This window comes from Lichenostomus cassidix, chromosome 2 (assembly GCF_008360975.1).
Source record: "Lichenostomus cassidix isolate B80296 chromosome 2, HeHo_3.0, whole genome shotgun sequence".
Lineage (NCBI taxonomy): Eukaryota > Metazoa > Chordata > Aves > Passeriformes > Meliphagidae > Lichenostomus > Lichenostomus cassidix.
In genome coordinates, this window is record NC_139482.1 from 99,014,704 (window position 1) to 99,038,312 (window position 23,609).

The window sequence follows — 23,609 nt, forward strand, 5'->3', positions numbered from 1 at the left end:
ATGTACAACAGCACTGTTTCATCTCTTTTTGAAATAACTATATCAGATTAGTGTATAAGTACTGTGGCACTTGGACATTTTTCTTCTTCAGGAAGAGAATGCCAGTGCTTGTTGCAGGATGGGATTGAGGGAAAAAAATGCACAACTCCCCCCCAATGAAAGCTCACACAAACAGACTCCACGGGCCACCTTTTTTGAGTTGACAAAAATCAAATGATAAAAAACTGCATTTTTGCCTTCTTGAGGTGTAAGGGATGCTTTCATCTGGAATGCTCTTTAAGAATCTTGAAGGAGGGAGTGTCCATTACCAAAGATTGTCTCGATTCACAAGACAATCTTGAACCTACTTAGCATGTGCATTTAGCTCACCTCTCCATTTTTCCTCTTAATTTTGTTTCTAAAGTGATGAATTCTTTTTCTTAGAGGAAATTGCTTAAGTGTTATTTCCAGATTTCTTATGAAAAATCTCCTTCATGAGTTTTAAACAAACAGGTCATTTCAGTTCTTTTGTGACTTAACTTGCTGCTTGAAGATCTAGGTACAGAAGAGCAATAGGAGAGAAAACACAAACTCCTTAATGTTTTTCTTTGGGCAAAGAGAATTTATACAATTTAGGCCCTGATACTCTTTTTTTTTTTTGCCCTATGAAATCTTAAGGCGAACTCATTATCCCAGTATCATAGATCACCCTTTGTTGTTCTTATTGACCTCCTACCCAAAAGACAAAATATTTCTGGAAGATAACTGTGCATCTGAGAGTGACCAGAGTCATGTTAATATCCACTGTTTTCTGTGAAAATATTGGCAGTCTTGCAGTATTGGGCATTGAAGGCGAAAGACAAATTGGGAGAGTATTTTTGTTACTGTGGAAACCATGAACTGGATTATTTTAGTTTCACAAAGGAATTTTGTAAGTTGTCTCTCATAAGAGGTTGAAACAGACTGAGCAGAAGAAGAACAGTAGAATTTATTTTAATTTCATGGCTATATTCTGCTGTTGCTGAAAAAGAAAAATAGCTTTTCTGGAATACATTGATATTTTAAATCCTTTTGTGTTCAAACTTTGCCAAGGTTTATGTAGATTTCAGTCTATGTGGAAAATTGGATGTAATGGAGGGAGGGTAAAAATAACTGAACATTTCTAAAATTCCTGAGCTAAAATCAGTGATCATTTTGTCTCTGAATCACCATGGCAAGGAGTAGCATTTAACAGCAAGTCTGAAGTGAGTTCTATAAAAATATGATCCAAATTTTATATACATACTCGCTTGCTGTCATTTCAGTACTTCTGGTTAGTTGGTCACGTTAGGAGAGTAACTCTGTTACGGTGGTTCTAAAGCAGCAGTACAATTTTGTAATCCTCCTTTTTTACTTAAAACACACAGAATATGTCCAGCAGAAGTCTTGCTAGACAAACCCATAGGCCTCGTAGGTCTTTTCCAGGAAGGAACGCTTCCTGTTGCTCTCAGTAATACGGTTAGTGTAAAGGAGATGTAATACCTCTTGGCATTAAAACTTGCTCTGAGTAAGAGTGCAGAGTAGATACAATGCTGACATGGGTTTTTCAGTCATGTTAATTTTATCTGTCTAATAACTGAACTGCAGCCATCTGCCACTGAACTGCATTATTGGTAGAAAAATAAGGATATTTGGAAGTAAGTAGTAAAGCAAACCAAACATATTATTGGAAGTTGGAGAAGAAGAAGAAAATGTGTGTGGTAATAATAGCAAAGGAGAAAACTACCAACTCAGATAAAACTGCTTCAGCTTGCACTGTTGGTTGTCATCCAATTTGAAGGAAGTTATCGGGTTGTTTGTCTAAATGAGAGGTTTAAAATAGAAAATAGCTATTGACTTAAGATTGGGGAAATGTGTGCTAACTGAGCCAAAGAGGAATGCTTTCTAGTTCTATTGTTTATTTGTTTTCACTTCTAGAGTGGTGAGTCCAGGATGATCTCTCATTTTCATTATACTACATGGCCAGACTTTGGAGTTCCTGAATCCCCAGCTTCATTCCTGAACTTCCTGTTCAAAGTCAGAGAATCTGGTTCACTGAGTCCCGAGCATGGACCCGCAGTAGTTCACTGCAGTGCAGGAATAGGACGTTCCGGCACGTTTTCATTAGTAGATACTTGTCTTGTTCTGGTAAGTGCTCATTTTCTCTGTCACTCCTTTCCTTCTCCTGACACCCTGCCAACCTTCCCAATATGGGCTTTTTGGTTAGAAGGCTTTAAAAGCATTGAAGTTAATGACATGCCGGTGGAAACTTAAATCAAGACGTCATGCTTTTTTTTTCTTCACGTATTTTGATGGCAAAAACACAGCTCTTGAAATGCATTTACAAATCCATCTTGAAGTACATTACATATTTTCAAAGCTTCCTGGAAAGTAAATTGTAAACATTCTTTTTCTTTTACATAAGATGTGCTTACAAAAGGTTGAGGGTTTTTTTAATATGAAGAAAGCTTGTCAATATGTATTGAGATAATTGAATTTATAAGTCTTTCTGTCCAAACATGGGATCCCTTGCAGGTCGGACAAAGCCCTTAAGGATGCAGAAAAATTGTTATCTGAACTAGGGATGAAAACTGAGGCATGCCCTGGTTCTCCTGCAGTGTGTAATGGAGGGTGGTGCAGAATTTCCTTTACTGTGCAGCCCTCTGGGTGGTGGGGCTTGCTAGCCAGTTCCAGTGCCACATGGATGTATAGATTTTTTGCTTACTTAGTGAACTGCATCATCTGTAATTGTTCATGACATGAGTGAACCTTGAATGTTAAATAATATTTAAAATCAATTAAAATTTTTGTTGGACTTAAAAGTCCAGACAGAGTTTTCTCTTCGTGCTTGGTAATAGTGAAAAGTACAGCATAGGCTTAAGTGAAATAGGATTTCATTTAAATTACAAGAGACACATTTTCTGTTTTGGTTAGATCCTCTCAACTTTTTGTTGGGTATTTTCCTTCAGTTTTTCTTTGTTTTTCTACATTTTGAAAAACATAGGGCTATATTTTGATGCAAATATATTTCAAAAACACCCCGTGAATGTATTGTGAGGACAAATGTGTGCATTGCTTAGATTAGGGATTCTGCTTTAAATAAGGGAACTTTTGCCACAGTCAATCAGTCTGAATTGCTGTTCTATTCAGAAGCTGTAGGAAATACTACTTTACAGCTCTGATTCTTATAGTCCTATTTCAAAGTCCAAATACAAGGCTGAATAAAATTGAGCATATCTAGGGCATTAGGGTACTACTTTATTTGTTTAATACACAACCCTTGATTTGTTCATAGTAAGTTTTCATTTGATGGTTTGCATTTTTCCTTTAAAAACAGATTAGAAATCATTTGAGATGTTGATCTTCTATATAACTAGTAAAAGAATAATATGGAGAAATTAATTTTTAGATTGAATTTTTTGATTAATTTTTATTTGTAATTATTTTTATATACCATTGACACTTCCAATGTAACTTGCTTTACAGATGGAGAAAAAAGACCCCTTTTCTGTAGATATTAAGAAGGTATTACTGGATATGAGAAAATATCGAATGGGACTTATTCAGACACCTGATCAACTAAGGTTTTCATATATGGCTGTAATAGAAGGAGCAAAATTTATAATGGGGGATTCAACTATACAGGTAAATGTTTAGCTCAGTGTATTTGCAACAGTAGTAAAAGATAATAAGCTCCAGATTATTTTAAAACATGTAGTTTTGTGGCATTTAAATAATTAGCCCTTTTCAGGAGATGCCTAGGAGGTATCAGAGGGTATATGTTCAGTGCCTTCTATCGAACTAAACTTTTAACCCTATGTATATGTCCCCTCTTAGATAAAATATAAAAATGATTTGTCTGTCCAAATGTTTAAAAAAAACAAGGTTCAATTGATACCTTCAATACTAATGCCCAATATCACTTTGAAGATAACAGGGATCTTTGCTATAATTGCTTGATCTTTGCCACGTATTTCCCTAGCAGATAAGTTTCCTGATGCTACAGATAATGTTTATTAGTAAAGTTGCCTTGTTTCTTCATCACCTTTAAAATTTGTGTTCCAATTAGTAGAATCTAGCCAAATGTAATGATTTTGGGTGCAAAGAGATTACTAAATCTCACTGTTTTATCAATGTGGCTTGCAGGCGTTAACAGTTTACAGCTATGTTAAGTGGCTGGGGCTAGGTGGGAAGGAGGACTGGGAGAAGAGGCTTTGAAACACATTTCATTCTGCTTTCATATGCTGGGGTTTTTTATTTTGTTGATTTCTTAAAATCATGAATAGAGCAAATAAGCTAAAACACATTTCCCCTCTTTGTGGTACTGGTAGTGGTCCGATTTTTCTCTTTAACAAATTACTTACTGTGTAAATAAATAATTTTGCACAACTGCTAAACAACACCTAGATAGCGTGCTGCTGGTCTGACACCTGTGCCATATGCTTAGAAGACTTCATGATTCATCCTAATACTATCAGCAGTTTAATCTCTTCATTTTCTGGAAGCTGTTTCTGGTGGTATGAGATATTGTCTCCAGTAACATTTTTCTGCATTGCTTTTTTTAAAGCCATTCTCCAAACTGAGCAGCTCTGGTTCCCACATTTACCCATTCAGATCATGATTTCTTACTTCTAAATACAAGGGAGCAATGTCAACTCAGAATGCTTCTTGTCAGGTTCAAGTATGTTACTTTTTCGTACTAAGAGAATGCGTAGGAATGCATACATCTCCTTTGTTCTCTTTTTCTTGTTATGTTTGTTCAGATGATCTTTCTTAAACCAGTGTTTCCTGCAGTGCAGGCATTTGTCTTGGTGCTGCTCTCTTTAGGCCTCAGCATTATGTGCAGAAAATCAATTGGCAGTACTTAAAAAGGGTATTTCTCCTTTAAGGTCAGCTAGGTAATTTTTATTCCATACGGAATGGTTGTGCTCCTCAGAGTGTGAGGTATTCACTTCTCTCTGCTAGTGATGGAGAGGGCCTGTAGTTATTGAATGCCTCTTCAATTCGACATTAGCCAAATGTTCCTCTCTATCTCCATGGATTTTAGAAGTCAGTAAAATCTGCAGACATGACTTTCACTTGCTTCTGGCTAGTGGCTTGAAGTGTAACATTCTTGCAGTCTGTCTGTCTACTTCAGGTTGTACATTGTTTTCTCAGTCCTGCCATTCACATCCCCTTGTCCTAGATATTTAGACTTAGAATTACCAGCCGTTTCAGCAATTGTTATTGCATGTTGAGAATAGAATTCTTGGTGAGAAATTCCTTTTGTTTGACAAGAATAGGAAAGTTGTGTTTGATTTCAGTTCTTCCTGTGTGGTTTATTGCTCCACGTGCAACCAATATTTGTTTTAGCCAGCAAGTCTGTTAGGTACACAAACGTCTTCCAAAAGGTCTTTTTATGTGAAGTAAGAGGGAAGTGCTAAGTGGATTTCTGTTTGTTAGTGGCTGCTTCTTGTTTGTTTGTGTGTTTAAGACAAAAGAAAGACCTCTGAGAATCAGGTATTTTCTGGGTGAAGACTAGTGCTTTTGTGAATTTCAGATGTATTCTGCAAACACCTTTGCACTGGAAGAGTCAGTTCATTGTTAAAACTCATTCTGCCAGCAGTCTATTTATAAGTAGCTGGTTTTTTTTACACCACTCTGAGTTCGTTATTTAGTTTAGACCAGCAATCTTGAAATCATTCCACAGACAAGGATCTAGCATTTGTTTTGGGAAGAGTGTATTTTCAGTTCATCTACCTAATCATAGACTTTCAGAAGCAACTGATTTTTTTCCTACAAGGTATTCTATGTCTTTATTGGCACTGGCTGATTTGTGTGAGAAAAAAAGAAGTGACGGTTTTTTTAAGGCTGACTCTTTTCTTTCCTGTGCACTTCCCAGAGTCTGTTTCTGCATGAAGTTGTGTTGCAGCAAGTCCTTCAGATGATTCATCATTAGGACAGTTACCCATTAGGACAGAGATCTAGCAAACCAGGTTTACTTCCAATTTCTGTTGTTCTTCCATTTCATTTCAGATTACTTCTCGAAACAAGGTTAATAAATGTTTTATAATGCAGTAGGTATCTGGGCTAAGGGGCCACTGCTGAAATAGTAGGCCATGACTCTGGCACAGATAACTCTAGTTAAATTTTCCAAGTTCTCTCTTTTTAGGCAGTTCTTGCATACAAAGTCTTGTTGTATTTTGAAGCCATAAAAGGTAAAAGCACAGCATAAGCCTGTAGCAAATAAAGGGAGATGAAGAGTGCTGGACAGTGCAGAATTTTATCAGACAGGATGCTTCCTAATTGTGGAGCTGCTGTGGTCAGTACGAACCCTAAAGGTAGTGGCCTCATGCCTTCACAGGAGCACCATCTCGGAGAAATAGAAAAAAGTATCATTGATGGTTGTTGGAGAAGACACATCGTGACCTAATTTTTCTTCATCTAGCAGTTTTTTTTTCTTGATCTGGTAGTTCCTTTTATCTACTTCTGTGAATTGTTCTGGCAAGGGGGTCCTTTAGTGTTAGGGGACTGTTTGAAATGTGTTCTCCTTGTTTTCAGGAACGGTGGAAGGAGCTCTCTAATGAGGACCAAGAGCCAAGTTCCGAGCAGTCTCCTCCCCACCCAACCAAAATAACCACAGAGAAGTACAATGGGAACAGCATAGGCCTGGAGAGCAAAGAGCAAATGGAGAAAATAAACAGTGATGTGTCCACTAAAGTTCAAGATATCACAGATGGGAACATTGAAAGGTAAGCAAGATACTTTTAAAAGGCAGATATACTCTCTCAAAAGGCTGAATCATTGTTGCTTTTCATATTGTAAGAAAACGTCAAGATTCTTCTGCAGTAGCAAGGGAGAACAGGTGGTATTTGACTGTCTTATTTAATGATTTTGAAAACATAGCCTCAATGATTCCTTGTGATACGGTTGTACTGTTCAGAGGTCAAGAGAAGAAAAGTGTCTCTAACTGAAGTAGCTAGACCTCACACTTTGAAAACATTTTCTTACAGACTGTCAGTGAACTCCATTGTGCAGCGTGAATGAGGTCCTAAAATTGTTCAGCATGATTGGATACTGACTTTTAAATACAGTGCTAACTTCTGTTTCAAAATCTACATGGTTCTTTAGAAACACAAAGGTTTTATCACATACCACTTTCTGTGTAGTGGTTGAAAGTGTATCACTCGAGCCGTGTGTTACCCTCTGTTGATATTAAATCTGCCTGCTGTGAATACGTTCCTGTGGTTTGGCTGTGGCAGGTGAATTTGCCTTTCTGTCAGGAGTGCTGATTCCTCAGCTGGGAGGCACTGTGTCACTTGGGCCTTCCCACATGTGGGTCACCAAATGTTGATCCACAGCCAGAGGTCCAGAAACTGGGCCAGGGCTGTGCTGAGCTGAGCTGTGTGGTGCACAGGGGGAAGCAGTGTCTGTCCCAAAGGGCTGCAGCCCAAGATGAGACCCAGCAGTTCAATGTAGATAGGCTGGAATTCTGAAGTAACAGCTGGCTCACCAAATGCCCTGATGAGTTTCTTTCTATGTCTTCATGAGTGTTTTGAGAGAGAATGACAGCAATTCTGTAGATGTTTGGAGGAGCCCCTCACAAGCAGGAATGAGGGTGTTGGTGTCAGTGGTGGTTGTGTGTTAGAAGTCAATCAAAGCTGGGTTTGTCAATCAAAGTGTCAAAGTTGTGCTGTCTTAGAGATTGTGAGGGTACTTTTGGAGACAAGAATTACAAGGTGGTTGTGACAGTGTAACACACAGAACTGGGGTTTATTCTGTGTCCTTTATCAAGATCTGGTTTACATGCTGAGATGAGTACTATTAAACCTGCATGCAGCTGTGAGTAGAGTGTGTGGTCAGTTTTGTCATTGAGGCTGGGGTGAACTCTGCAGTGGAGGCACCCGTGTAAGTACTGTGTCACTTGCACATCATGCCTGGCTTTGTGTATAAAAGCAGCCTCCATGCAAAACATCTCAGCCACCAAATGGGGCACAGACAGGGGTGAAAGACTCAGCTCAGATAATTTAACTAATTCTGTTCTCTTGTTGACCTTGTAGGTGAAGCACCACTTACATTTTTACATCTGTCATTTACTTATTCATGGGGCTTCACTATCTGAAACTCTCCACATCAAGGTGGTTAAAACATAAGAAAAGATTGCTTGGTTTGATTTTATATACTGCTACCATATGCTACTGGTGGGTTAACAATTGGGAGTGTGTTGGGAAAAGGTTTGTTTTAATATTGTAATGGCCTTTTTTCCTGTTCTTCATTCTAAGATTTACCTTTTTTTTTTTTTTTCTTTTTCTCTTTAAGTTCTGTCCGAAAACGACTGCGGGAGGATAGAAGAGCAAACACAGCACAGAAGCTGCAGCAGATGAAGCAGAAGCTAAATGAGACTGAAAGAAAAAGAAAAAGGTGGTTATACTGGAAACCTATTCTCACTCAGATTGGGTTTGGTACACTGATTTTAGTTGGTGCTTATTCTTGCTGGAAAATGTATTTTCAAGAACATTCCTTGTAAGTAAACAGTAAGTGTGACTGCTCCAACGGCTGATTTTGCTGGAAGGTAATGAGTAGGGGTGTGACTTTAAGCATAAACTCCTTATTCCTGGAATGGGTACAGACTGTTACATACAATAGAGAAGTGATGTAAACTTGATCTCGTGTCGACATCTCAGGATTTTCCACTGCAGGTACTTAGAAAAATGAACCGCTGCCCCCCCCCAGAGTTGATGGTTTTTGTTTGTATGAGCAGGTACAAACTTGCTGCAACTGTTTATACACTTTTTAAAATGGTGTTCTACCAGATCTTAAGCAAATGCTGAACCATGGAGGTTTAGCTTCTGAAGGCTGTCTGGATTTAAATTTACATGCCTGACATAAGCAATAAACAGTGTTGTATCATTTACGTTATTAATGCAAAGAAGTTATCCTTAAATATGTGTAATGTGTAATGTACTAGTGACATGAACATAAACATTTTATATTCTTACAACCTAGGATAAATATATTTTATAATTGCATATTTAATCTTTTTGTAGTTCACTGTACTTTTAAAAGCTCAGTTTGTACAAATTTCTGACCAAAATAATTTCATTTTGAAACTAAATGTAATTATAATTTGTGCATGAAAAGAACAGTGCATCCATTCCCCATATTTGACTCTCCAGTTTGAAATGAGCAGCTAGGGGTCTGATGAGGCACTTGCCAATTTCTATTCTGTTAATTTGCATTCCTTATTTATTTTTTGTAGTTTTCATTATTTAAGTAAGACATAGAAATTTGATTTTTTTTTAAAGGCTTTTGAGAACTTAGCCCCCACTGAAAATCATACTGTTCATTAATGTATTCAGACTTCAGCTACTGTTTAAAGGCCAACATTGTTCAAGTTCTGACATTCCATTAAATGTGAAGCATAATGTTTTGTGTGTCTATAGATTTTAATTGCAAGAAAGAATAAAATTAATTCATCAGTAATAGGTGTAGAAAGCACATCAAAGGAAACTATGGTTGGACTTCCAAGGGTGGCTCTAATAGAAAAGAAATGTCAGTAGTTTCTGCCATACCCAATGTTTTCAGCCGTATGAGCCACTTTAGTAGCTTCACAAAGTCTAGAACTGCTTTTCAGGCTCCCCAGCACTGTTTTAGAGATATGCTAGTAAAACACTTGATGACTAATATTTTGGGAATATCTGTGTTACAGCCTCTTTAAAATCACTGAGCACTCCCTTTCCATTACTTGGGCAATAACACTTTCTAAACAGTAATTCTACACAAACCACTTTCTGCCCTTTAAATTACCTTTGAATACAGAGATGGTATCTAGCTCAATGTAGCTTGTTGTTCAAGTTGGAATCTAATGATGTGTAGGATTGGATTGTACTTTGAAACACAAATTTTATTTATTCAAGCATTGCCTTGTTGAGTGACTTCAGAGGAGTGATGTTGTCTCCTTCTGTTTTCTAAGCTTAGTTGTTTTCTGTTGGGTAAGGGGTCTTGGGGGTTTTCTCCCACCCCCTCCCCCATTTTGTAAAGCACTTCTTGGATTTACTGCTGAAAAATACTAAAAGAGCTGGATGATTACTTTGTTCCTTATTCAAAGGAATTGAATTCAAAGTTTTCCAGTATATTAAAGCTTCATGGTAGTAAACAGGGCACAGGGCCCAATTACTCTGACATTTACTACACAAAGCTAAGTACAGTTTACTCTTTAAAATTCTCATTTTGCAATAGCTGATACTATTCTGGACTATGCTGTTTGTATAGTAAACAAATGCTGGAGGGTCCAGAAGAGGAAAACAAGTGTAGTTTCATAGAGTATTGGATTTGGGAAGTTGTACGTCAGTAGAACAAGACAGTTTGTTCCATGGCATTGCTGACCAACCATGCAGCTTGAATAGCAAAATGACTTGCTGACTGCTGTGACCTAACACAGGCAGGCAGCTCACATAGTGTAAGATGTTTCACAATTTTTACAATCACAGTAACTTCTAGCCAGCAAGAAAACTGTCACAAGATTTTTTTTTTCCATTAAATCAAGAAAACAGGTTTTTCGGTATCAGCTATAACTGATAGTAGGTGTAAATGTATGTGCCTTATAAAGATATTTTGGTTATGGAAAAATACATGGAATGTAATTTAAATGCTTTTGTAACAGAAATATTCCAGATTTTATTCTAGATACTTAAAAGCAGCTAAGGAAAAAGTGCAGGCAAAACTTTGACTGATACCACACTGTCATTTATTGCCCTTTTTTTGGCATGAAAAGGATTTCCTGGGCAACCAGTGTCCTACAGGCACTGAGCTCTAACTGCAGCTTGTCAAGTTGTCACTTGATTTTTTTCCTGATTCCATCTTCTAAATTCTAGCTTTTCAGTTTTCTTGATCCTGAGTAAGCATTCCTCATTTCAGGGTGGGGCAGGGCAGGCAGCAGCCAATTTGGATCACCTCACACTCTGTTACCTTCTTGATGCAATAAAGCAGGACTTGCACATTCAGCAGTTGTTCTGTAAAAGTTTGGTTTGGTTCTGTGATTGCAAGTACCTTGGGAATCAACTGTTAATAATTTAAGGAGGATGAACCAGCACAGGTCTTGGACAAAACTATTTTGAACGGTGAATTGTTCATGACAGTATGAGAATAGTAAGGAAAATCAAATGATTGCTCTCTTTGTACATTCCAGGAAATAATTTGGATAAAAATCTTCTTTCTGGTCCATCGCTAATCCTTAAAATCCAAAATCTGGAGGAGGATTGTTTTCCTTGCTGCACACTAAGCCCTTGTGATACTTTATTATTCTGTAGGATTTAAATTTGCAGCAGTTTTGCACAACTTGGATGTTAAATAGGAACAAATATGGGCCAAAATGAAGAGATGTCAATCCTAGTCACCTCTATCACAGGATATGCTTAAAGGGTGAAGTTGAAAGACATGCCTTCTGACATCTGCCTCTCCTCTTTCCCTCCCCGATTTCTGGCAAGCTGCTGGCTGGTCCCATGCTACTTCTGAAACCTTGTTGGGCTGGATTCAGAGTGTTACTTTGTTGGTTTTTCCTCTCTGCTTTGGAAATGCATCAGTTGAAATATTTGATGCATAGTGGGCATCTCTGATTAAGCAATATTTGACTGTCAGATGAACACTCATTTACAAATCATGCACGTTTTCATTAAAAAATACCAACAAACATTTGGACCTCCACTGCAAGCGGTTGGCAAAGTTGGAATCAATCCTTTAGGTTTCTTGTTTATGTTCTTGGTGCAGGGACAGTCCACTTAGTGACGGTACATCTGTATTTTCCTTGAAATGTATTAAGTAAAATAATTTAATTCAGTGTGAAATAGCAGTTGGGGAAAAAACCTCTGGATATATATTATGGAAGTGGGATGTTGCCAGTGAAACGTAGCTTATTCTGTTGAACCTTGAGTAATATGGTTTACTGACATCAGTTTATGTCCCCCTGAAAAGGGAAGAGGCGTAAATGTGTGTGCATGTATGTGTGACTGGATCATGCAGGCGATGAAAAAGCCTGGTTAGCTTTATGTTTAATGAATGTAAACCAAATTATTTAGTTTGCTGTTTGGCATTATAGTAAAACCTGAGACACTTGAGGACTGCACGAGAAACTAAATTGACAATGACAAAAGAGGAAGTCTTCTGGAAGGCCAAGTGGCTTAAGCCAGAGGACGGTATTTGCAAAGGTGACGTGACACACAGTAGTCTTCCTGGGCCTTTTTGTTTGCCCCCGAAGTTTTAAGTCAGTCTTTCATTTTTATGTACAAAAAATAAACGTGTTCAAAATTGCATCTCTGTCCGAGTCTTCATTTAAATTGGAAGGATAAATACTTGGAAGCCCTCTTTCAATGTGTCATAACTGGTGGAGGGAAGCTGCTTTATGGATCAGTGTAGTGCTTGCAGAACTCAGACGCATTTTACCTGTAGTAGCTTGGGGGTGTCATGCTGTGAACACCAAGGCCTCTTTCTGTAGACTCTCGGAGTAGAGCCTTACCTTGCCTAAGAAGAAAATGTCCAGGGCTGGGATGTCCTTCTCACTACAGGAAATCTTTGCCTAGAAACAGTTTTGTGCCGCTGTAGCAGGATGGGCCTACAGAGCTGTGAGAGGTGATGTTTTGAGATGCAGCCTGCCATAGTCCCATTGAGGTCCAAGGAGACTTCTGCTTGTGGTTTAATATGTCAGGAAGTGGTTTGCTGGACTGAGCCCTGTACTTGAAACTCTCCAGCAAGGATGTGCCTTATACTGTAACATGGAAAAATCTTCTGGAAAAGGAGAGGCTTTCCAAGAGTGCTTGCTCAGAAGCAGTAGTTGCTGTAGGGAACGCATGAGAAGCTGTTTGGTGTTGACAGTGAGCTGCAAACGTGCTGTCAGTTCTTAGTTCTTTTTTTTGTTGGGTTTTTTTCCCCATACTCTGTACTGAATCGGTGACTTTCTTTTGGTTGTATGTCGCAGGCCGAGACTGACTGACACCTAAGCCTTCGAGACTTGTGAATATTCTGCAGCTATAAACTGCAAATTATTGACATGCAAAGCGAGACATGACCCCTCTTCGGGAACAAAAAGTGAGGTCTGTTAAGTACCAAGAAGACCTCAGTTATCTGTTTACAGCGTAAACTGCACCGAGGGGATGAAGACCACCAGCAGCGTGTGCTACTTTGCAAAACGAAATAATTTGCCATCTTGTGTTTTTATAATGCCTGTATTAATGTAGAAAGATGTAAAAGAAATAAATTAGGAAATATTTTGTTTTGTACTGCCATTCTTACTGTATTTTTATACTTTTTGGCAGCATTAAATATTTTTTTAAATTGACGATGTGCTGTTGTGTGCGCATTATGTTAGGGAGAAGCTGTTAAGAGTGTGTGTTGTGGAAAAAGGGTTTTGCCTTAAAGTTTCCTGATACTGTCTTAACTGGAAAACGGCAAAATTAATAGAATGTGCTTTATGCAACTATTTTCATTAATGCTAAGTATTGTAGTTTGATTTAGGAGGAATTCTTGCACATTTCTTTTGTAATACACCACTAAGAATATTATTTTATTAATCTGACCAGTTGGTTTGGTAATCCTTTTTATGTTTGCTATAAAATATGCACAAAATGTTCAGAGTAAGTTTGTGATGGCAAAGTGTTCTGTTGGTGATGCTTTAAAGGGAAGAAAGATGGGAAACCTGACCTCTCTTGACCCACGGTCCTGTGAAGTTACCAGGAGCTGAGGAACAAAAACAAAGCGCACAGAAGTACATGGTGTCTGTAATTAAACAGGTTTTGGATTGTGCCATCACTGTGTGTTGTATGTACAGTATTTTCCTTCATGTCTCCTAGCTTCTGTCAGTGTTGACATAGGATGGATTGGAAATGGGTAAGCCAGAGTGCTGCTTAAAGAGAGTTCTTCCAACAGGATGGTCAGCAGGGTTTTCAGCCCTGTGCCTTCTGTAACAGAGCTGATACTAATGCTGCACTTGTTCTCTGATGGTTGCAGATAAACCTTAACTCACAAAACCCCCGTATATTTACTGTGTCTAAACTGGCTTGTGATGGGCTTTTACATAGAATTTGCACTTTGCATATTTTTGTTACAGGTTTTTGTACAAATCATATAGTTACTGAAAGGTAAAGCATGGAAGAGGGGGGAAATTAGGCCAACTCAGGCAATTTTTGCTAAAAAAGGCATCAGCCTGAAATCTTAGCAGAACTTAGTGTTGAGGCCTGTTCATGAAAGCAATCATATTCAGAGTTGTGTTGAACTTGAAGGGGAAGCTGAATCAGGCAAGTACTCAATGCTATTACTTGAGCTACAGACACACTTGACATCACCTGGAAATAGTCTACATTGCCAGTCTGGTTTGTCCAAATTTTTTTCTTTAGATGATTAGCATTGTTCTGAGCCTATGTTGGGGGAGAAGACAACATCATGACTTGATTCAGTTTTCATTTTCATGTTAGTGCAGCTGTGAAACCAGGAATGTTTATAACAAGAGATCAAGCTCTGCCAAAACTATTTCAATAAACCCTGCTATTGTTGATTACCAGGAAAAGAACATGTTTATACCACCTGGGACATCTTTGGACAAGGCTTTCAGCTGTTCATGCCTTTAGCTATGGTTTAGGTTTTCATTGTTTTTTCCCTCTTGGAGTTGTGAGTAAGCATGCAGTGCAGGACTACTGAAAATGTGCATGTGCTTCATTACCTACCTGTTGCTATCACATATGCAACTAGTTTATCTTGCAGGGCATAGACTGCTGAATATGCTAATCAAAATGCTGATTGCCCTTAGCTTTTAAATGGCGTTCAGCTACCGAGCTGTTGGACTAAAGCTGATGGACTTGATGAGTCAGCAAAGGAGATCAAGATTTAGTAGTTCCAAAACTCTTTCAGGTTTCATTGAGGGCTGCCTTGTGACAAAATTCTTGGCTTTCTGGCCCAGAAAGGAACTTCTTATCTGTGCACTTGTTTGGTTATTCTACACAGGCCCCAATTCTTGACTACTGCTGGGAAGGTATTTAAAAAGGTGAAGGAAGGGGAGAGGCTGCCTTTGGAGAGAAGGGACAAGTGACGGTCTAATTACAGCCTTTAAAGAAATGGGGTTAGGAGCATGATCAGACTTGCAGATGGCATGTTTTTTCCATGAAAAAAATGTGATTTACTGACTGCCGTTTTTCTTCTCATCTTCAAGAGCAGTGTTGCAGAGGTGTTTTTATTTTTGCTAGTCATGTGAACAGCAGGACAAAGGCGCGGCCTTGTCCTGCAGGAAGGTTTTGGTTTGTGCAGGGGCTGTGCTCCTGTCCCGCGCACCGCAGGCAGGAGCGGCTCGGGGCCAAGGGCAGCCCTGGTGGGCGCCCGCGAAACTACCGGCCCTGCAGAAGCTGCGGCCTTGTTCCTCCTCATAAGGATCTGACTGCCCTCTATCTTCTCCACAGGGAACAGGAAAGCCTTCAGGATTTTTCTCTTTCAGAAGGTATTTCCAGTAACAGCCTCTTCACCACTTCTGTCTGGTCCTTCAGTCTCGCAAGGCTTAATTTGTCCTCCTGCTCTATATACACCTCTTAGTCACTTCATTGCAGTGTATTCATGTTCAGTTTAAGAAGGCTCGTTGACCTAGAAATCTTTAGTTTTAGCATCTTACCAGCCTCTGGAAATGTAACAGAAGCCTGGAAAAGAGAAGTCTGAGGAGTAACCTAATTGTGGCCTCCCAGTACCCAGAGGGAGCCTACAAGAGAGCTGGAGAGGGACTCTTAACAAGGGCATGTAGTGATGGGATAAGAAGAAATGTCTTCAAACTGAGAGTAGGTTTAGGCTGGGTATTAGGAAAAAGTTTTTTACTGTGAGAGTGATGAGGCACAGGCTCAGATTGCCCAGAAAAGATGTGGATGCCTCAACCCTGGAAGTGTTTAAGAGTGGGTTGGTTGGGGCTCTGAGCAATCTGGTCTACTAGAGGGTGTCCCTGCCTACAGCAGTGGGGTTGGAACTAGAGGATTGTCAGGATCCCTTCCAACCCATTCTGTGATTCTATGTAGACATGAAAGATAGAACAGGCTTTTATATTGCTTGCAGTCTCCCCAGCTGAAACTACCACAACAGCACCGGGAAGAGAAGGCAAAACCAGGTGACTTCTGACATTCACTTACCTCAGGAGGAAGTTTTGAAAAAAGAAGTTAAGATCCACAGTTGACACAGAAGAGGAGGGTTTTGTCTTCCTATGAAAATCCATGCCTATATATCACTCACAGTTCTCAGCTGTGTTAAGAACACCTTAAGCTTGTCCTTGTCCGCAGCAATAACACTTAAGCAGGGAAAAAGATTTCTTAAAAAATATTTTATTAGAAAAACTTTCAACCAAAGTTACTCAATAAACAACTGTACAAAACATATTTCTTTGGTGAGTTTGCAAAAGTTACCTTAATTTCTTTAGCTACCCACATACACAAAAGGAATTTTTCTTAAATAAAGCATTTATGTAGACACCAAAGCAAGCTGCTGCTCCTTGGCACTTACTGTGTAGCCACCACCTCAAGGGACATCTGCGACCACACACGTGACTCACAGCAAGTTCAGAGCTGATCAGAAGAGGGCAGGTGGGAGACCATTGCCAAAAAGTAAGCGCCAGGAACTTGGTATCTTCCACTGTGAAGAAAGATCTGTGGAACCGTTGCTCTGCAACCAAACCAGAATAATTAAGTTTTAAGTAGTAATGATGTAACTCTGTCTCTGGCACAGCTATTAAAATAATGGGCAGCAGTACAAATGTCAGTGTCACGGTAGGTTGCTTTGGAGAAGAGCACTCTCCAAAGAAGAGAAATCTCAATCAAACCTTTATGCATTTTTTTCCCCACACCTGTCAAACAAAAGAACTGGTGTTCAGATTTGTTTTTTTAGGTGGGAAAACTCCCAATGAGATTTTAATCAAAATATATATTTAATTTGGCATATTCTTGATGACCAAGAGACAAAATGAACCCATCTGGACTGAAGAAAAATGACAATAATGGATATAAAATATGAAAGCAAGAAGTTTAGATCAAACAGTACTTACTTCACTTTTAATTAGCTGGAGCCATTCATTAAGATAGTTAACAAGAACAAATGCATCAGGGATGTTGTCTCCTTCTGAGCAAAATTTCAGAAGAACTGCCATTTGGATTCCCTTTGAACAGCTGCAACAAAAATGAGCATGCATTTGTATTTAATTTTGAGATCCACAACAATTATATTTATGTATTAAGAGCAGCAACAATATGCATATGTCTTGGGAAAAGCGTAAACAAAAAAGTAAAAATGTATGCACATATAGATTTTAATTTCCTCTCCAGATTTCCTGCTCTTTTGCTTAGTCTTGAATTTTTTCTTTACTTTGCAAGGCAGGAATCCCATTTTGCAAGAGTATTCAGGCCTTTTACATACTTAGTTTGCATTTTTGTGCTGGTGAGGCATTATACACATCCTTTGATACAATCACTCCTTATCTTTCTGTGTATTTGAAACCAGCAGTTTTGCACTACTTTACTCAGAATATTCTCATTTGTTCATTTAGGTATTAAGATTGTTATTTTATTTTTTTCCTCATGTCCTGGCAGGTCTTTTCTTTTGCATTTGTATATTGTTTCCATACTGAAGTCAGTATAAAGGTAAGCATGGCATTAGTAACCTTGCTGCTGTTGGATGCAACAATGTGGTCAGGTGTCAAAAGTAATAATTACAAAAATAAAGCTGATTTTCCACCTGACACAACACATTTTTGCAGAACTATACAGCTGTGCTATAAATGAGTATTAGTACCTAAAATTTAAAAACTCAGGCATACTTTCAGCACAACTTCTGATGCACACACTTTTTAATAAAACCCCCACATCTAATTTTTTTGCTAGCCCTGAAATCTTAACTCATTCTTAGAATCCAGAATTGGTTTTGGATTTTGGGGGTTTTTGTGTAACTGATGTTGGAACCATTTGCCTCAGGAAACAGTTTTAGTTAAAGTAACACACGTACAGGAATTCTACTGTTTACAAGTTGTGGTTTGCATAATATCAGATACTAGACTGATCATGATCATAACTGTAAAGGCTTCATTATTTTCCTTTAGCCCATTCCCTTATATTTTTTCTTATTCCAACTTTATGATACAGAATTCTCTACTTTTCTCTTCCTCTTCATTACGGGCCTGAAATGAAAGAAGTTGTATTGCTATAAAGCCCTGTTCTATAAAAAGGACTTTTCCTGTAACACAGCAGTTTATAAGATAATTTTACTCAAGTACTAAAACCAAGACTTCCGATATCATTCTGTGCTTATCTTTAGGCAACCCACCTCTCAGTAAACAATAGTTTTGTGATGCCACCTCCAGGTATATGCAGAATTTTGTCTGTATCACTTATTCCAGGGTAAGCTGCTACTTTTTCCATTTCTTTCCAGTTTAGCTCCTGCATACGGCCTCCAACTGCTTTCTCCAGATCAGGGGTGAGTAGGTAGCGCAGTGGTGTCCTAGGAACAAGTCAAGGATACATTCAGTCTGCCAGGGAAAAACACTACCCCAGTTATCACTTGTGGCAGGCAGAAGGTGCAAGCACTGAGGACCTCACACCTGCAGTGAAGAACTGCTCTGACATTCTCTCCCTCTTCAAATCAAAGTTAGAAAGTAAGTCTGTGGCTGCAAAACAGTACAAACTACTCAACTTTCTGCCACAAATAGAACTTAGGTACCACCCCTAACCACCTTTTAGGGGTTCAACTAACTGGTGAGTACCAAATACACAAGCACATAAATAGGGAAACCGCTTATGGTTGTTAAAATAATTTACAAATAAAATGTGTTTTTTCTTCCTTCACATAGGAGGTGATTAATTCAAAGTCTGTTAAGGCAAACTTGGACTTCACCATGGTACAGTATTCTTAATAAGCTCATACTACTAATACATTCTGACTTTAGTCAAGTTAAAGTATTTTTTGAATGCACTACTCTCACTCTTTAGTAAATCTGCTATAAGGGAGTTGTTCTGTGGTGCTGAGGGAGCTGGGGGTGATTAAATCACCACAACTTATGATTTAGACCTCTTCATAAAACCATCAGTCCCTCTCATTTCATGGCCTCTCATCTCATGTTAGCTGGCCATCCTGCAATTGTATGTAATCTCATGTTAGCTCTCATCTCATGTCATCTCTCCCTCTCATCTCATGTTAGCTGGCCATCCTGCAATTGTATGAATCTGCCACTGTATCAGGGAGGTGCAAAGACCTAAACCTCCTTTGAGGCCCTACACATTTATAGAGTCTGAGGATAACAACTGCAGAAATACTGATTTTATTTGTTTCTTGTTAAATCACCAATTCTGATGCCCTCAATCAGCATAAAATGCTTGGGTTTTAAATGGGTAATATCTAGTAAAAATACGTTGCAATTGCCACCTTGCAGCTGCTTCCCAACAAAAAATAACTCATAACTTCATATTAAAGAAACCAAACTGGCAACTTACTGTATTAAAGAAAACCTTCCAAATGCAGAATAATGACAAAGAGGTAATAAAGGAACTAATATTGTAATCAACTGTCAAAAATCTAATCTGTGACCTGTATGTCAGTAGTTAACACCCAACACTGCCTGCAGCCACAAGAAGTTAAAACTGAGGCTCTGTTGCCTGGCAGTGCAGGCCCAGTGCAATTTGCTTACAGCTTTTCATTTGTTTAGTACTTTTGACAGTAGTAACCTAAAAAATTCAGAGCTTAATCCTGTATAACATCATATTTTAATAGTATACTAAGCATTTTTTGACCTGTGTACACAGCCAAGCAAAAGCACCCTGCCAGAAGTACTCAATACATGGAAGTAGAGGGAAACATGTCAGTCAATAAACCCCAGACATCAATGAGGTCTTTTAAGGACACAAGCATACCCCAGAAGCTGCTCATCGTCGCGCTGGTACGCGTGGCTGCTGGACAGAAGGACAACCCTGGCACACTGGCTGCTTTTCACCCAGGAAAGCAGGGTTTCACAGAATGGCCTGTACTTGTTCTTTATGCAAAGACACAGAAAAAAGTGAAAAATTTAATGTGTCCTTAACAATACTAGATATTTATATATAACGATTAGCAGTAATGTAAATTATTCTTCATATCCACTTAGTCTTCAGCTCCAGATATATTTTTAGAAAGCAGAGAACTGCCCTGGTTATTTAGTTATTCAAAACTACACATAGAATTGTAAAAATTATCATTAAGAACACATCAACAACAACAATACCACCTGTTTTGTATGCTATTAATACCAAAGGAAAAAGCTTTAGAGCAAGATGGGATGGCAGGGTCACACAGTATTTTTCCACACTTTGAACTGCTAAAATACTGCACCAATTTCTTTTTTTTTTTGGCATAGCATTCTGCTTATTTTCAATTACAGCCACTGTCCAGTTTATGAGTAATACTAAATTTTTCATTTTTACATAATGAATGCAGTTTTAATGAATGTAGAATACTACAGAAATAATTAAATTGGCATGACACACAAAAAAATAAAGCTATTACAAAGAACACAGAAAAACAATAAATGTAAAAGAAAAAGATAAACAGACAAACCCCAGACCATTTTGTGTTTTCATGACTCTTAATAACTAAGGAGGTATTTACACTAAAATCTACCAACACAGGCAGCTGTTGTGGGGCTTGGAAAAACAAAAGCAAAACCTCAACCCTCAATGGATGCAGAAATTAGTAAAACTGTGCCAATTGCAGAATGTGTTACAGCATGAAGTACAAAAATAATTTTGCTAGGCCACTTAAACTATTTGCCAGCAGAACTATTCAAACCAAGTAGTGAAGTGAGAACAATCAATGAATAAACATACCTTTATAAAAGGTGACCTGATCTGCAGAACTACAAGTTTCCTTGAAGGTAAGGAGTACACTACAAGAAGAAATAATTAAGTCTTGTTAAGAAGAAACTGAGAAAGAGATTTGAGTTTAAATATATCAAGAATTATCCCATTTACAAACTTCAGGATAGTAAACCTTTCAGCTATCAATTCACACAGGAAAGCCTTACAACAGCCTCTGTGTTAAGAACACGTATTTCTGTGCATTGTATTTTCATCAGACTTCAGTTGTACTAAATTCAAAGGATTGAATGAAGAAAAGTATATGAATATTTGCCTTCTGTAATGATTCAGATAATTGATGCAGCTTTGCAAAGATAGATTATTTTGATATTTCTGTGATTTAAGAGGGTAAAAAAATATAATGGAATGCAATGATCAATGTAGGGAAAGAAACGAAGAATTTGTAGGGAGAGTGAGAGAAACATTACGTAGGGAAAAAGGCAAAGGTATGTAAGAAGGAAGTAGAGCGGATAAATATCCTTCTAAATAAGAAATTCAACTTGTATTCCAATAATTTACTTTAGGTATATGCACACTTGATGTTGCTTTGGATTAACACTACAGGGAGTTTTGGCTGCACTGCAATATGGCTGAAATGCAACATTTCTTACTGGTTCCAAATGTCAAATTGGTTTTCCAAAATAACAACAGGAACACTTTCCTCTACGAAGTGTAAATACATTCCTATCTGTAGGCTTCTACAATTGTTATTACTGACCTTAATTTAAGCGTATGAGGAAAACTTAATGACAACTAAAAAAAGTAAATGTGACATTCTTGCACCTTATGCACCTTGCAAATACCTTCAGCATTCAGTACCCACCTTCAGCATTTATACTCAGCTCTGTTGAGTTTTCCTCTGCTGTTGCATATGGGTTATTTCCAACCATTGGCACCAGGCAATCGGTGTAGAAGTAACCAACTTTAGTCATGTCAAGCGTGGAAATCACCAGATCTATTGCCAGCTGACCAACATTTCCCACGGACACTGCTGGCTGAGGGAACAGAATGTACCGAATTACACTGTGCTTTATGGGTGATATAAGATGCTCTTCAAACAGTGAAAGCTTAAATTACCTAATTTCTGGTCAACCATAATTTCTAAAAGTGGCTGTCCATGCTCTGGCAAAGGTGACTGTTCCTTAAAAGAAGAATCGGAAAATACAGAATTTTGTCCCTGTCGCAGAAAAGCATCCTGGCCACTTGTGTGAATAATCCTCTCTCATTGTAAACTGAAAGAACTGCTTAGAAACTTACTTCTTCCCCCTCATCTTTGGATAGAGAGTAGATAAAAGCCACTCAAGCAAATGATGTGAGACTGGCAAGCCTCACATGATGCCCAAGGCATGGTTGGTATGACACATTAAACCTCTAAATCTCCGACTGACCCACAGGCAAGAGTGGGTTGTTTTCCTTTTTTTAAGGATGAAAATGGTACGGGTGCCCTTGAATTAATTTCCTAAGGATTGCTGTGGGTTATCACCAATCGGGGCAGGAACTGACCTAATACACTGATCTAATATGACGGCAGAAAAGAGAAAGTCAAGAGTCTGTGTCCTTCCAAAGAAACTATTACAGGAAGCCAACAATACAACGTTCGGATGCTTTCCTCTAATTTGTAACCAAACCTACGAAATGCTGCTGCTGCCCACTGCTGCAGGACAGCGGCTGTGAGGCTGACAGAAGGTGACGGAGCACACAGCCAGCAGTGTCCCCACGCCCTGGTGGCACCCAGCCCCGGCAGTCCCCCGGCAGTGATGTGTTTCCTGCTCCTGTCAGCTGACGGGCAGTGATTTCCTGCGCAGCCTGCACAGTCATGCCGGGCTCTGCAGCCCTGCCCGGGCAGCGAGGGGCTCACCGGCAGCTAACCCAGCGCGGCGACAAGGCACGGCTTTGTCCCCTCGCAGCCTGCATGGAGCTCTCGTCCCGCACACACATCGTCACCTCGGGCACATAGCCCGACACTGGTGTCACACCGTGTGTGGAAACACTTCCTAAAACAGCCCTAATCCGAGATTTCAGTGTAGCAGAGATCAGGGGTTTTTCTCATTGTAAACATTTATATATCTCCTCTAAATGAAAAAAAATCCCAAACTTTTATAGCAGTGGTAACCCATGGGTGCTGCAAATCTTGTGAAAGCACATGAAGGTGCTTTAATTTTTACACCAATAGCATATTGTTATAGCTCTGAAATAACATCGAGCTACTGCTCTAAAACAATTACAGTTATTGCGGCTCGGCACGGATCATCTTGACAGAGGCAACCCCGGGGCTCTGAGGAGGGACAAGCTGACAAGAGCGGAGGAGACAGACCGCGCTAAGCTCTGCTGCAGACAGAGCCCTGCAAACCCTCTTCTCCTCGGCACAACACGCCACATTCCACACACACAGCCCGCCCTGCGACTGCTCCGCTTACCCCGCGGCCAGGCAGGCAGGGACGAGGCCCGGGCAGGGCAGCGAGGGACACCAGAGCCCCCGTGTCCCTCCCCGCAGCGGAGCGCTCAGCGCTGCACCCCGGACAGCGATTCCTCAGACGCACCGAGGGCGGGCGCAGGGGGAAGCAGGAGCTCGACTCACCATGAGCAGAGTGAAGCCTTTGAAGTCGGGGGTGGCGGAGCCCCCGCCGCGGTCGCACGGAATGAACATGCCGGCCGGGAAGGGAGGAGGGAAGGAGGCAGTGAAGAAAGGAAGGAAGGAAGGAAGGAAGGGAGGAAGGAAGGGAGGAAGGAGGGAAGGAAGGCGGGAAGGAAGGA

The 23,609-nt window shown here is 39.4% G+C and overlaps 2 protein-coding genes across 5 annotated transcripts in view; one reads left to right on the forward strand and one right to left on the reverse strand.

Moving 5' to 3' along the window:
* The window catches only part of PTPN2 (protein tyrosine phosphatase non-receptor type 2), a 29,935-nt gene extending 16,629 nt beyond the window's left edge, over positions 1 to 13,306 (forward strand). For 2 of the 4 annotated variants that reach the window (XM_085052506.1, XM_085052502.1), the window contains exons 6-9: positions 1,936 to 2,145; positions 3,484 to 3,642; positions 6,538 to 6,728; positions 8,296 to 12,282. In XM_085052506.1, coding sequence (XP_084908632.1) covers positions 1,936 to 2,145; positions 3,484 to 3,642; positions 6,538 to 6,728; positions 8,296 to 8,503 — 768 coding nt within the window. In that variant the 3' untranslated portion in view covers positions 8,504 to 12,282. Of the gene's footprint in view, positions 1 to 1,935; positions 2,146 to 3,483; positions 3,643 to 6,537; positions 6,729 to 8,295; positions 12,283 to 12,946 lie in introns of those variants that run through there. The other 2 variants (XM_085052503.1, XM_085052505.1) reach the window with 2 other exon arrangements.
* Positions 13,307 to 16,294: 2,988 nt separating this feature from the next.
* On the reverse strand, positions 16,295 to 23,592 carry PSMG2 (proteasome assembly chaperone 2). Its single transcript, XM_085052507.1, has 7 exons — positions 23,434 to 23,592; positions 21,679 to 21,850; positions 20,826 to 20,884; positions 19,878 to 19,996; positions 18,298 to 18,471; positions 17,027 to 17,147; positions 16,295 to 16,647 (listed from the first exon to the last, which is right to left on the reverse strand). The coding sequence occupies exons 1-7, from the start codon at positions 23,500 to 23,502 to the stop codon at positions 16,555 to 16,557; spliced, it is 807 nt and encodes a 268-aa protein (XP_084908633.1). The 5' UTR covers positions 23,503 to 23,592; the 3' UTR covers positions 16,295 to 16,554.
* Between the last annotated feature and the right edge of the window lie 17 nt (positions 23,593 to 23,609).

Bases quoted from the DNA above. Each gene is read 5' to 3' on its own strand.
- PSMG2 (XM_085052507.1), bottom strand. From the start codon at position 23,502: ATGTTCATTCCGTGCGACCGCGGCGGGGGCTCCGCCACCCCCGACTTC. The intron at 20,885-21,678 runs GTGGGTACTGAA...TTCTTCTTGTAG, and splicing joins GCTGAGTATAAATGCTGAAG to TGTACTCCTTACCTTCAAGG. The intron at 18,472-19,877 runs GTATGCTTGTGT...ACTTGTTCCTAG, and splicing joins GACGATGAGCAGCTTCTGGG to GACACCACTGCGCTACCTAC.